General features: G+C 42.6%; 1 protein-coding gene across 1 annotated transcript in view; it reads right to left on the reverse strand.

Moving 5' to 3' along the window:
- FGD4 (FYVE, RhoGEF and PH domain containing 4) overlaps positions 1 to 13,150 on the reverse strand; it is a 190,253-nt gene extending 177,103 nt beyond the window's left edge. The window contains exon 1 of the mRNA XM_047787251.1: positions 12,773 to 13,150. Within this exon, the coding sequence (XP_047643207.1) occupies positions 12,773 to 13,013 (241 nt within the window). The 5' untranslated portion in view covers positions 13,014 to 13,150. The remainder of the gene's footprint in view (positions 1 to 12,772) is intronic.
- Positions 13,151 to 14,084: the final 934 nt, after the last annotated feature.

Here is a 14,084-nt window from a genome sequence, read left to right on the forward strand (position 1 = left end):
CGCTCAGCGAGTTAAGGATCCAGTATTGCCCTGAGCTGTGGTGTAGGTTGCAGACATGGCTCGGATCTGGCCTTGCTGTGGCTGTGGTGTAGGCCGGCGGCTACAGCTCTGATTAGACCCCTAGCCTGGGAACCTCCATATGCTGCAGGTGTGGCCCTAAAACGATGAAAAAAAAAAAAGAAAAGAAATCCACCACCCCTAAAGGAAACCAATTCCACATTCTGTCAGCATTGTCAGAAAATTTTTATGTTGAAGCAAGATATGCCAAGATATGGAGTTCTTCTGTTGACTCAATATTTATTGAGCCCCTGAATGGACTTTGAGGGGCCCTTGAGGAGCAATGGCAATGGATGACTCAAGTTAGAGACAGAAAAACAAAGAGAAATTTAGTGAAGCTGAAGTGGCTAGGAAGAGAGAATGCCAGAAGATTTTTTTTTTTCCTAGGAGGGTGGAAGACAATCAGAGAAAGCTAAACGAGGGCAGACTGACCTCAGATCCTGCCCACAGCTATGTGGATCATGGAAGAAGATCAACTGCCACTTGAATCACCAGGGAATCAGTGTTAAGAAGAGAAAGCCAGACTTCAGTCAGGAAACAGACAGAGGGTGGTTCTGTGATACAATTCAGGTTTTAGGGAAATCTGACATAAAAGTGGGGCTCAAGATAGCACAGGAGGAAAGAATGAGGAGAGAGGCCAGCAGTGAAAGGCAGTTTTGGCAGGAACTAAGGGGAGGAGAGGGATAAGCAGGAAGTGCACAGAAGGAGGTAGGAAGATATGTGACTAGAAGAGTTTGCACCTTGGGCAGCAACTTGTACTCAGCAGGTATAAGTGTAAAGAACCAATCACAATCCAGGGAGAGAGCGCTAGATCAGATACACAAAAGATGCAAAAAGAAACACAGACTATGAGAGCAGTGTTTGTATTAACCCTAAAACAATACTGAACAAGTTAATATTTAAACATTTCCCAAGTGGACGTTCCCTGGCCAGGGATGGAACCCATGCCACAGCAGTGACAACGGCAGATCCTTAACCCCTAGGCCACCAGAGAACTCCAATATTCCCATTTTACAGATTAGGAACCTGAGTCAAAAAGAGTTCCAAATCACCCCAGCTAATTAGCTAGAGAAGGATTCAAACCCAGCCAGTCTAACTCCAGAGCCACACTCCAAACCACTACAGCGTATTAGTCTCCCCTTGATTTCTAGGTCCCAACAAACTGGTCCCAACATTATGTCTGGTCCACAGTTAACACTGAAATACTCATCAAAGGACTGAAAGATCCCAGTTTTAGTGGGCTCTTAGGAGGCAAAATTTACAATGAAAGACAGGGATCCAGAAAGCAAACAAGAGATACTGATACTGATTAACTGGCTTTTGGCTTTGAATGGAATGTTCAGGTAACTTTGTTTTTCCAACCTGCTATGAACTCCCAGCTTGTCAGCAGTAAGGCACTCCAATCAGATGCATAAGCGAGAACATAGGCTCATGGGTGATTCCAAAGTCACAAGTCAGATGTTCAGTTTTCCCCAAAGTGAGGATGCAGCACAGTCAAAAAATGTGCCTTTCTCTCCACTACAAACGACCACTCTGATCATTGCTCTTAGACCCAACATAGCCTTACAACCTGTTTATTATACATTATGTTCTCCTTCTAGGACAGAAACTGCTTAAAGCCAAGGCATTGTCTCATTTTTGATTTCACACCACCACTTACCGATATTGGTATATCATCAACTAATATGGTGCATGTTAGTTTACTTTCTGAAAATGAAATAAAGATGACTTTTTTTCTTTCTTTTTTCTTTTTTTAGGGCTGAACCCCCAGCATATAGAAGTTCCCAGGCTGGGGGTCAAATTGAAGCTACAGCTGCCAGCCTACACCAGAGCCACAGCAATGCCAGATCTGAGCCACATTTGTGACCTACACCACAGCTCAAGGCAACACCGCATCCCTGGCCCACTGAGTGAGGCTAGGAACTGAACCCCCATTCTCATGGATACTAATCGAGTTTGTTTCCACTGAGCCACAAGGAAAACTCCAAGATGACTTTATTTTAAAGCTTTATTTTTCTACAAAGGGGTTTTTATTTATTTATTTATTTTTTTTGTCTTTTTGCTATTTCTTGGGCCGCTCCCTCGGCATGTGGAAGTTCCCAGGCTAGGGGTCGAATCGGAGCTGTAGCTGCCAGCCTAGGCCAGAGCCGTGTCTGCAACCTACACCACAGCTCACAGCAACGCCGGATCGTTAACCCACTGAGCAAGGCCAGGGACCGAACCTGCAACCTCATGGTTCCTAGTCGGATTCATTAACCACTGCGCCACGTCGGAAACTCCTACAAAGGGTTTTTAATAATTATTTTAAAGTAAAGTTAGCTGGGAGTTCCTGTTGTGGCGCAGCAGAAATGAATCCGACTAGTATCCATGAGGATACGAGTTCAATCCCTGGCCTTGCTCAGTGGTTCAGGAATCTGACGTTACTGTGAGCTGTGGTTCAGGTTGAAGATGTGGTTTGGATCCGACATTGCTGTGGCTGTGGTGTAGGCTGGCAGCTGTAGCTCCAATTCGACCCCTAGCCTGGGAACTTCCATAGGCTGCAGGTGCAGCCCTAAAAAAGCAAAAAAAAAAAAAAATTTTAATTAAGTAAATTTGACTATAGTTTGATAACTTCACATACATTATACTACAATGCACTTGAAACTATAAGTAATGAGCTCTCTGTATACTTCAGGTGGGGTATCTAATAATTTATATGGTTCTACCTATGATTTTTCCACCTCTTAAATGTACTCACTAGTGTATATTTTAAAAATGCAAATAACCTATGGTAAAGTCACTGGTACTTTTTAAGGTTTCTATTAACATGTGGCCTATCACAAAATCCTGCCAGAGGCCTCAGGCAACAACTCAGACCTGTAGAACAGGCCAGATACTTGTTTGCAGCAAAGGTTTATATTGCAGCTCAGTTCAGTCCCCAGAATGGAAGCAAATTCCTAGTTTCTGAAGATGCTGTAGCTGGTGAAATTGACAGTTTAATTCCAGTTTAATTGAAATTGACAGTTAATTCCAGTGAATATATGCGAGAAGGGACAGCAGCTGAGTTTGTGCTCACTCTATCCCTGCATAAGTGAGGCAATAATTCAGAATTGATTATGGCCTCAAAAGACTTGCTGGTGCTAATGTCCACACTATTAACTGCACTCCAAAGACAGATGACTAATTCTAAACAATGCTCTACAAACAATGCCAAATTTATTCCTGTAAACACACACACACACCTCTTAAAATGTGACTAAGGCATGACTGTTCCAGCTTTAATAGTTCAAATAAGATTAAATGTTTGCATGAATTCTGAAAGGTCTATCTCTATACTGAAGGGTTACTGGTAAAGGTTTAATTAACCGTCATTGAAGTGATCAGTTTGGGATATAGAGTATTCTATCAATAAGAGGAAGTTAGGAGTTTTTGACCATCGATAGGATAGGACCAATACCCAGATTTAAGAAAATTAATTGGGGGGGTGGGGTGGCTATGTAAAGTGGACAGCTGATAAGAGAAGTGGCCTGAAATAGGACAAAGGCCACCATCATGAAATGAAGGAGAACTGATAACAACTTGTGTCTGACTGGGTGGAAGTAGATAACAGAGAAGAGCAGATTTAAAATAAATGTCAAAACCTAACAAAAGCAAGAATAGCAATATCTCCAAGAAAAGTCAGAAGGAGGGGCTGGATTGCAACAGAAAAACTGCAATTTGGTGCCTCTAGGACATTTACATTTACTCAGCAGTACAGATTAAGCTGAAGAAGCCCAGAGGGTAGATGACAGCAGCAAAGAAGAAAGGTGGCAAGAAATACTGGGGAAGAGAAACTGGGGTTGTTGGAAGAGAGAAAGGAGAAAACTGAGCTAGCCAGAGGAATAAACTTGGAGATCCAGTGAAGTAGAGAAATCAGGACCAAGAAAAGAGCTTTAAAAAGCAAATACCAGCCAGAAATTAAGAATAAGGACCATGGAGTTCCTGTTGTGGCTCAGTGGTTAACGAATCCGACTAGGAACCATGAGGTTGTGGGTTCGATCCTTGGCCCTGCTCAGTGGGTTAAGGATCCAGTGTTGCCGTGAGCTGCAGTGTAGGTTGCAGATGTGGCTCGGATCCCTTTTTGCTGTGGCCCTGGCGTAGGCCATCGGCTACAGCTCCGATTTGACCCCTAGCCTGGGAACCTCCATATGCCACAGGTGCAGCCCTAGAAGAGACAAAAAAAAAAAAAAAGAATAAGGGCCACAAAGAGGCTTTTGGATGACACTTGGGAATTCACTGCTGATTTAGAACAGTGATCTGGAGTTGGGAACAGAAGACAGCCTAGAAGAAGAAAAGGAAGTGGAGAGAAGGATGGGGTGAGAGAATGAAGAAGTGGGGGAAGCTATGGAAGTATATATAGCAGTTTAAGGAAGAAAGCCCCAGAGAATATCAAAATTTAAAGTCTAGGAGACCTTATTTAGAGGGAAGTGGGGGTGTAGGACAAGGAGCCTGTTAAGTGAAAACTGGACTCATCCTCCAGTTTAGGAAAGAGAGAGTACCAACAAAGGACCCTAAGAAACCAAGTCTGAAGTGAAAACGTCACCTGCGTTCATATCAGATACTCCAGTTGATAATAAACTATCAGCATAAACTAAAGTCTACTTAATTTTATGGGTGAGATTGAGAAACAAGAGAAAGGCAAAAAATACATATAACAAATGTAAAAACCACAATGAGAAATCAACCAGAATGGACAAAAAGTTAGTCAGAAGTACAGAAAGCCCATATGATGTGTTGGTTGAGGGACAATTTATATCATTCTTTGCCTTGCACCTACAAAATGGTGGTTGTCAGGGCTCAGGACCAAAGGTGGGGTTTACCCATGTTTGGGAATGCACAGTAGCTGATAAAGCTGGTTGCACAACAGAATCATTTGAGGTACTTGTTAAAAATGTAGCTAACCCTACCCCCTGGAGATTCTGACTCATTCTAAGGAGTGGCTAGTTTTTAATTAGCACTGCAAGTAATTCTGATGCAGCCAGTAGGAAGGTATTTGGAAACCAAGCTGATAATCAAAATTATCTGATATACTTCCAAAAGATGCAGATTCATGAGCTCCTGTTTAAACCTACTGAATCTCACATGCTACACTCACATCTATAAAATTAAACATATCACGTTTACATCCTTCTGAAATCAACTTTCCAGCAAATGCATGTAGAAAAGAATTTTCAGGCATACCTTAGATATATTGCAGGTTCAGTTCTAGGCCACCACAATAAAGTGAATCTTGCAATGAAGCAAGTCAAAAGAATTTTTTGGTTGTCCAATGCATATAAAATTTAGGTCTATAGTATACTGTAATCTATTAAGGGTGCAACAGCATTATGTCTCAAAAAATGTACATACCTTAATTTAAAAATACTTTATTGCTAAAAAAAAATCTAACCATTATCTGAGCCTTCAATAAGTCGTAATCATTTTTGCTGGTGAAGGATCTTGCCTCCATGCTGGTGGTTGGCGACTGATCAGGGTGAGATTGGAGTTGCTATGACAGTTGCTTAGAATAAAACAATGAAGTTTGCTGACTTTGATTGACTCTTCCATTCACAAATGATTTCTCCGTAGAAATGGTATTTGATAACATTTACCCACAGTGGAAATTCTTTCAAAACTAGAGTCAGAAGTTCCCACTGTGGTGCAGCGGAATGAATCCAACTAGGGACCATGAGGTTGCGGGTTCGATCCCTGGCTTCAAGTCAGTGGGTTAACGATCCGGCATTGCCATGAGTTGTGGTGTAGGTTGCAGATGCAACTTGGATCTGGTGTTGCTGTGGCTGTGACATAGGTTGGCAGCTGTAGCTCCAATTTGACCCCTAGCCTGGGAACCTCCATATGTCACAGATGCAGCCCTAAAAAGAAAAACAAAACAAAACAAAAGACCACAGGAGTCAATCTCAAATCCCGCCACTGCTTTATCAACTCAGTTTATGTAATATTCTAACTCTTTGTTGTCATTTCAACAATCTTCACAGGATCTTCGCTGGGAATAGATTCCAGCTCAAGAAACTACTTTCTTTACTCATCCACAAAAAGCAACTCCTTATCCATTCAAGTTTTACCATGAGATTGCAGCAATTCAGTCATATCTCCAGGCTCAACTTCTAATTCTACCTCTCCTGTTATTTTCACTCAAGTCTTGAACTCCTCAAAGTTATCCATGAGGACTGAAATCACCTTGCAAACTCCTGTGAATTTTGATATTTTGACCTCTTTTCATGAATCACGAATGCTCTTAATGGCATTTAGAATGACCAATTCTTTCCAGAAGGCTTTCAATTGACTTAGCCCAGATCCATCAGAGAAATCACAATCTATAGCAGCTATAGCGATACGAAATTTATTTCTTAAATAATAAGACTTGAAAGTTGAAATAACTCCTTGATCTATGGGCTTCCCAATGGATGTTATTAGGTGTGTAAACAACATTAATCTGATCTTGAGTGACAAGATGCATTGCCAATAAGCAGTGATATCTTCTTTTCTGAGTACTAGGACTTAAAATATTCAGTATGCCATGTTATAAACAGATATGCTGCCTTCCAGGCTTTGTTGTTCCATTTATAGAGCACAGACAGTAGATTTAGATAATTCTAAAGGGCCCTATGACTTTCAGAACAGTAAATAAGCAATGGCTTCCATTTAAAGTCACCGGCTGGGAGCTCCCTTCATGGCTCAGCAGAAATGAATCTGAGTAGTAACCATGAGGACGCAGGTTCGATCCTTGGCCTCGCTCAGTGGGTTAAGGATCCAGCATTGCCGTGAGCTCAGGCCAGCAGCTACAGCTCCAATTTGACCCCTAGCCTGAGAACCTCCATATGCCCTGGGTATGGCCCTAAAAAGACAAAATAAAATAACGTCACCAGCTGCATTAGCCCCTAAGAAGAGAATCAGCCCATCTTTTAAAGCTTTGAATTGACTTTTTTTCTCTAGCTATTAAAGCCTTAAATGGCATCTTCTTCCAATAAAAGTCTGTTTCATTTACATTGAAAATCTGTCCTTTAGTGTAGCCACCTTCAGTAATTATCTGAGCTAGATTGTCTGGATAAGTTGCTGCAGCAGTCAGCACTTGCTATTTCACCTTGCGTTTTATGTTACAGAGACAGTTTCTTTCCTTCAACTTCATGAACCAACCTCTGCTAGCTTTCAGCTTTTCTTCTGAAGCTTCCTTACCTCTCTCAGCCTCTATGGAATTACAGACAGTTATGGTCTTGCTCTGGATTAGGCTTTCAGTTAATGGAATGCTGTGGCTGGTTTGATCGTCTATCCAGACCACTACAACTTTTTTCTTATCAGCAATAAGATTGTTTTGCTTTCTTACCATTCGTGCATTCGTTGGAGTAGCACTTTTAATTTTCCTTTGCATTCACAACTTGGCTAGCTGTTTGGCACAAGGGCCTGGTATTCAGTCTGTCTTGGTTTTCAACATGCCTTCCTCACTCAGCTTAATTATTGCTAGCTTTTGATTTAAAGTGAGAGGCAGGCTACTCTTCCTTTCACTTGAATACTTAGAGGCCATTGGAAGGTTATTAACTGGCCTAACATCAATACTGTTGTGTGTCAGGGAATAGGGAGGCCTAAGGAGAGGGACAGAGGTGGGAATGGCCAGAGGGTGGAGCAATCAGAACACACACATTCATCAATTCAGTTCACCATCTTTTATCAGCTTAGTCTGTGGTGCCCCAAAAGAGTTAACAACTCTAACATCAAAGACCACTGTTCACAGATCACCATAACAAAGATAACAATAATGAGGAGTTCCCGTGTTGTGGCAGAGGGGAAACAAATCCGAGTAGGAACCATGAAGTTGCGGGTTCAATCACTGGCCTCGGTCATTAGGTTAAAGATCTGGCGTTGCCATGAGCTGTGGTGTAGGTCGCAGACGCGGCTCAGATCTGGTGTTGCTGTGGCTCTGGCATAGGCCAGCAGCTGTAGCTCTGATTGGACCCCTAGCCTGGGAACCTCCATAAGCTGGGGGTGCAGCCCTAAAAAATAAAACACACACACACACACACACACACACACACACAAAATTAATCAGCTTCTAAGAATCATTTTATTCTAAATCTTTAAATAAATTACTCATTTAGATCATTGTTTTAAATATAATATGTATTCATTAATGTTGCAAATGACATTAGCTGTAACATATGACACATAGTAACTGTATTGCACATTGCTTCAAAACCCTGGGAAAACTTAAGAGCTCCTATTATAAGCATGTGAATACTGAAGCCAGAGAGACCCTGTTCAAATCCTGCCTCTGAAGCCTAGGCTGGTTGTAGAGGACTTGAACTTGATTTTTTTCTTTTCTCTAAAAGAATACCATCTATCTTGCAGGGCTGTCATAAGAACAAATAAAACCCATACCAGCATTTAAGAAACAGTAATTAGTCTTATTGCTATAACCCAAATCTTCATCCCTCCTTCCCCAACAAAGGTCAAATTAGTACTCAAAAAACTGCTCAGGGGACATGCTGTAAAATTTGGTTATGATGATTGCTGTACACCTATAAATGTAATAAAATTCATTAAGCAATAAAAAAAAGATAAAAAAACTGCTCAGGTAGTTCCTGTTGTGGCTCAGCAAGTTATGGACCCAAAATTGTCTCCATGAGGATATGGGTTTGATCCTTAGTGGGTGAAGGATCTGGGGTTGCCGCAAGATGGTCACAGATGTGGCTCTGATCACCCGTTACTGTGGCTGTGGTGTTGGCTTGCAGCGGCAGCTTTGATTTGACCTTTAGCCTGGGAAATTCCATACATGGCAGGTGAAGCTGTAAAAACGAAAAAAAATTTAAAATAAAGTCTGCACTTCAAACAGTATGAAAAGTCCTTTACCACAAAACACCCAGCTACTGAATAAATGATTGCTGAGATCATAAGTTGAAAAAAAAAAAGAGGTTCTCAAGGACAAGAGAAAAAAAAGAAAAATAAATCTAAACCCAAATTGGGGAAGCTTGAGCCCAGGAATTGCGGCAGAAGGGGAGATCTGGGACTTGAGCTTGTGAAATGGGAAAGAACTGAATCTGGGACCCACATTGAAAGAGATAAATGTTGGATAAAAGGACAGCCTAGAAAAAATCTGCCTTCCATCCATGTCAACTGTTGAGAACATCTGCAGATCTACACCAAGCCTAAGTGAGAAAATTAATGATGATATCAATGCTGATGTTCCTTTAGCAAGCCTGAACTCAAATTTACACATTCTTCACATCAGAGAAAGGCTTGGCTAATCAAAATAGTCTTGGGTTAAAAACAAACATTTTGTACAGAAAGGCATCTTCAATAAAGCCTTTTAGGATTACCATAACACTAAGGAATAACTGAGGAAATAAGTTACCTTGAATGACAGCAGAAAAAATATTCAATACACAAACTCTCCCCCATTTCCAAGGGTTTCAGATATTTGAACCATGGAAAAGTAAAAAGGGAAAGGCACCCAAAAAGCTGGATAAAAGCGCAAAATAAGAAAAATTAAAAATCGTACTATGTATGTGTATAAAACATTCCTTTCAGTATGTTTTTACCCGAGTGGAATTATGTGTGCTTTATGTGCTGAGTGGTAAGAGCAATGCCTTTGATGCCAGGCACACTTAAATTTGAATCTAGCTAAATAAGTACCAGCTTATGATTCTAGGCGAGTTAGTAACTTTCTGTGCCTCAATTTCTTTAGCTGGAAAATGAGCATAATACTATCTACCTATCTACCTATTAAAATTGTTGTGAAATAAATTCATACACATATACGCTCCTGTGTGTATCCCAAAGCATAGTTTTTAGTATAGAAAATGCACTCAATAAATAGTAGCTATTATGAAAATCACAGGAGAAGGATTTTCATTCATCCAACAAGTATTTACAGTGTCTCTTATGTGCCAGTCCTAATGCCAGACTTTTTGGGACACAGAGATGGATAATGACTCTTTATTATGATTCCTTTTTTCTTTTGCGGCTGTCCCCACAGCATATGGAAACTCCCGGGCCGAAGCTGCAACTACAGCAGTGGCAACTCCAGATCCTTAATCCACTGTGCAAGGCAAGGATCCAGCCAGTGCCTCCACAGAGACAAGCCGGATCATTAACCTGCTACACCACAGCAGGAACTCCTCCTTGTTATGATTCTCACCAGCATGCTCATTTTCTGCCAGATATTTATCTATATAATACTACTTTATCCTTATAAAATTTATAAAGATGTCTATATTATAGACATTTATCTATATAACCTTATTTTATCCACAATCTTATAAAGTACTGTCATCTCCATTGTCCAGATGAAGAAGCTGAGAAATTAAGGAACTTGCTCAAGTCGTAAAACTGGTGGTGTAAGAAGGACTTGAACGCTATATGACCCCAAAGCCTATGTCTTAATTACCTCACCGAGATGGGGACATTCACATTCAGATATATATGGAGGATGCAGCTGGTAGACTTTCTTTCCTTTATTGTTTTTTGGTGAAAAAGCAGAGAACTCTAAAAATAATGGTTTTCGCAATCATAGAATGTAACACAATGCCAGTAAACTGAATTCTCTAGGTTCTTGACCTCTTAGTTTTTGTTCCTTCTTCAAGAGGGAAAGTAGGATGTCAATTATGAGTAACATTCACTATATATGTAATGGATCTAAATCTCACAGTTTTCATATACACTTTTCTAGGTACTACAGAGCAAATTGGCACTTCTTGGAAGGAGCCTACTTAGACAATGATAAACAGTTGGATGAAACTTAACAGGGGGAAGGCAGATTAGATTCAAAGAAGGAAGCAATTTTTTTTTTTTTTTTTGTCTCTTTAGGGCCATACCCATGGCATATGGAGGTTCCCAGCTAGGGGTCAAATCAGAGCTGTAGCTGCTGGTCTGCACCACAGCCACAGCTCCAAGCCGTGTCTGCAACCTACACCACAGCTCATGGCAATGCCAGATCCTTAACCCATGGAGCGAGGCCAGGGATCGAACCTGTGTCTTCATGGACACTAGTCAGATTCATTTCTGCTGAGCCATGATGGGAACTCCAGAAGGAAGCAATTTCTAAATGTTTTGACCACACCAAATTGAATGATGTATGGTCACTCAATAGTTTCAGACCATCTGTATTAACATTAGATCATTTTTCCAACAGATACTACAATCATACCTAAGAAGATACTTTTCAACCCTAAAAATAATAGCAGCCAGTTGTAAACAATATTGAGACGACGTAAGAGACGTAGAAAAGTTATTGCTAGGTTCTCCATTTCAATAATATATTTTTTTTTTCTGGATTTTCTCTGAAGAAAAAATAGAATAGGAAAGAAAGAAAAAAGGACCATCTTCTATAAGTACAGTTGCCTTGCAGAAATGATTTACAGACTGCTCACTCCTACTTCTAGGAGGGCAATTCATCTTCTGCTCATCTATTCAAAGAGTTTGAAACTAAGCATGTGATTTTAAGTAGTGATAATGCAAAGAACTTGGATCCCTTTACCCTCAAACTGAAAACTGCTGATAATTTAAGAAACTGGCTCAATTTAAAAACTCATAAATAAGTAACTTCAAAACAAAGTAACACATTTTCACTTAAAAAGGAAGAAAACACTCTTCTACTCATTTTGGAGTGAATCACACTAAACCTGGAAGAGACTTCAGAGATTATTTCACCAGTCTTCATTTTGAAGATGAGAAAACTGAGACCTAAAGCACTGTAATTCAGTTACTTGTTTATATATTTTCTCACATCACTTTTTCGGCCCTTTATCTAATGCGGTTATAAATTTGTAACATATCCACCATGTTTTCCTGCCCTTTGACTGCTACAGCTTCAGGACAAGGACACGGAAAATTTTTAAGCTTCAGTACTCCACATTTAAACCATTATAAGAGCTTTGTTTCATATGAACAAAATGAGAATTAAGTGAATAAAAGCACCTTTATTTCTGCTGCTCAAATAAGATTTTTATCTCATAACTGGTCTGCATACAAGCCATCGATGGTTGTAGCACAATAAGAGCACAAAAAGTGGGGGGAGATTTGAAGTCTTGCAAATTAAGAAAAAAAACCCTAATGTGTTCTACATAGCTTCAAGCCTGCCTGGGGAGAACCGAATGCCTTTAAAGAGCAAAGGTGAAGGTGTGGGCTTGAACAGATCATTTTGAGGATTTTTTTCTAAGACAAGGATTTGATAAGAATTCAGAATTCAAAACACCAAATTACTGATAGCTTAATTTATCAATACAAAAACAGCAATAAAAATCCTATTTCTTGATAGTAGGAATATGTTTCCTTAAGAGAGACTTGCAGCTTTTCACACTCAACAGTCTTTTTCCAAAGGGCAAAACGGAGCCCTCAAGATACATGGTCCAAGGTCAATCTACAGCCAGGGTGCCTGACCAGAACCAGCACCCGCTTCCTGCATTCACGGTGCTAGTCCTTCACGAGGTCTGCCGAAAGCAACTTAGCGGGAAAAAAACGAACTTCAGTACCTAGAAAATGGGCCTTATTAATTCCTAACCAAACTTTTAAAATGAGTTATCCTTCGCTTCCGGAATTCCCTGGTAAGTGACCTCCAGGACAGGTAAGTTCAGCCTGCCGCCCAAGGACCTTTGGGGGAAGGGACAAAAGAGATCATGGGTTGGACCGCCCGAATGCCTGCTGGGCGCTTGGCAGTCCCTCACCTGCGACGACGCCCCGCCCACCCCTCACCTCCAGAGACATTTACCTGGAGAGTCTGCGGGGGCTTGGCCCCTGAAGGTGGCCGTCTCGGCCCATCCTAAGTGCGACGAGGGCCGACTCCAGGGCCGGGGGGTCCCGGGAGGCAGGTAGGAGAGGTTTAACTTTCGCCGGATCGCCACCCGCCTGAAGTTGTAGTCGCCCTCGCCGCTCATCTGGCCGCGCTCGCTCACGACTCGGCGCCCTCCCACGCCCAGGGGCGACCGGACCCCGGGGGGCGTCGCCTGCATGCCAAGGCGTGGCGCCACTCCACAGGGGCGACTTCGGGGCTGCTCCGCGCCGGCGCCGTCCTGCTCCGTCGTCTCCTAGGCAAGAGCTTCCTTATCCCTTCCTTCTCGGGAAGCCCAGGGCCGCGAGGAGAGTTTGGCTCCGACTCCCTGTGCGGCAGCCGCCACGCCCGAGTCTCTGCGGCTCGCGCTCTCACCTGACGCCGCCACTGCAGCGGCCGGCCCGGCTGCCTCCACCCCCTGCTCTCTGGACCAATCGCCGGCCGGCCCCCGAGGGCGGGTGGTGGAGAGCGCCCAGAGTTGTGCCAGTGGACGCCGCTACCGCCTCCTCGTCCGGCCCGGGCAGCGGCCCAGGACTCGCGGTGCCACCGGGAGCGTCCCGGGCAGCTCCGCCCCGTCCTTCCCTGCCCCCTCTCCCTCCCTCCACTCCCCCTCCCTGCCTCCGGATCTCCTCCGCTCCGCTCGCCCAGGCTTGCCCACCAGCTGATGGGTGCCGCAAAGGCCCTCACCTGCGAGCGCACACCTGGGGTGCGCCCAGGATCAGCCGCGCTTACTTGGGGTACTTTGGCTGGACTCGGAAAGAAAGAAGAGATAATCACAGCTAGTCTGGACTCCTTACAGGGCCTGCAATTCTCGCAGACCCACACGGCGAGGGTCACACTTGTGTCTCAAGTGGCTGCTGAGCCCTTGATAATGATCTTATTTATGTCGTAGAGCTACCCAGTGAGATAAGTATTTCAGATAAGAAAACCAAAGTGCGGAACCTACAGAGGGTCACAGAGCGCTGTAAAGCTAGACTGTTGCCCAAGGCTCTGCCCCAAAGCCTGTCCTTATCTACTGAACCAAAAAAAATTTCCCAGGAGCATCCAGCCAGAGAATGATGAAGAGGTGCTTGGAAGTACAAGAGAAAATTGGAGCTAACCATCCACAGGTTTCGGTAAAAGCATCAGACCCTTCATCGCGAACACTTTCAGAACTGTATTAGTAATGCACTTTAGAGTCCTTGTCATTTGTTGCGTCATGTTTTTAAAACATAAGCTAAATATCAAGTCAAAGAAACTACATTTTAAGTTG

Source organism: Phacochoerus africanus, chromosome 7 (assembly GCF_016906955.1).
Source record: "Phacochoerus africanus isolate WHEZ1 chromosome 7, ROS_Pafr_v1, whole genome shotgun sequence".
Lineage (NCBI taxonomy): Eukaryota > Metazoa > Chordata > Mammalia > Artiodactyla > Suidae > Phacochoerus > Phacochoerus africanus.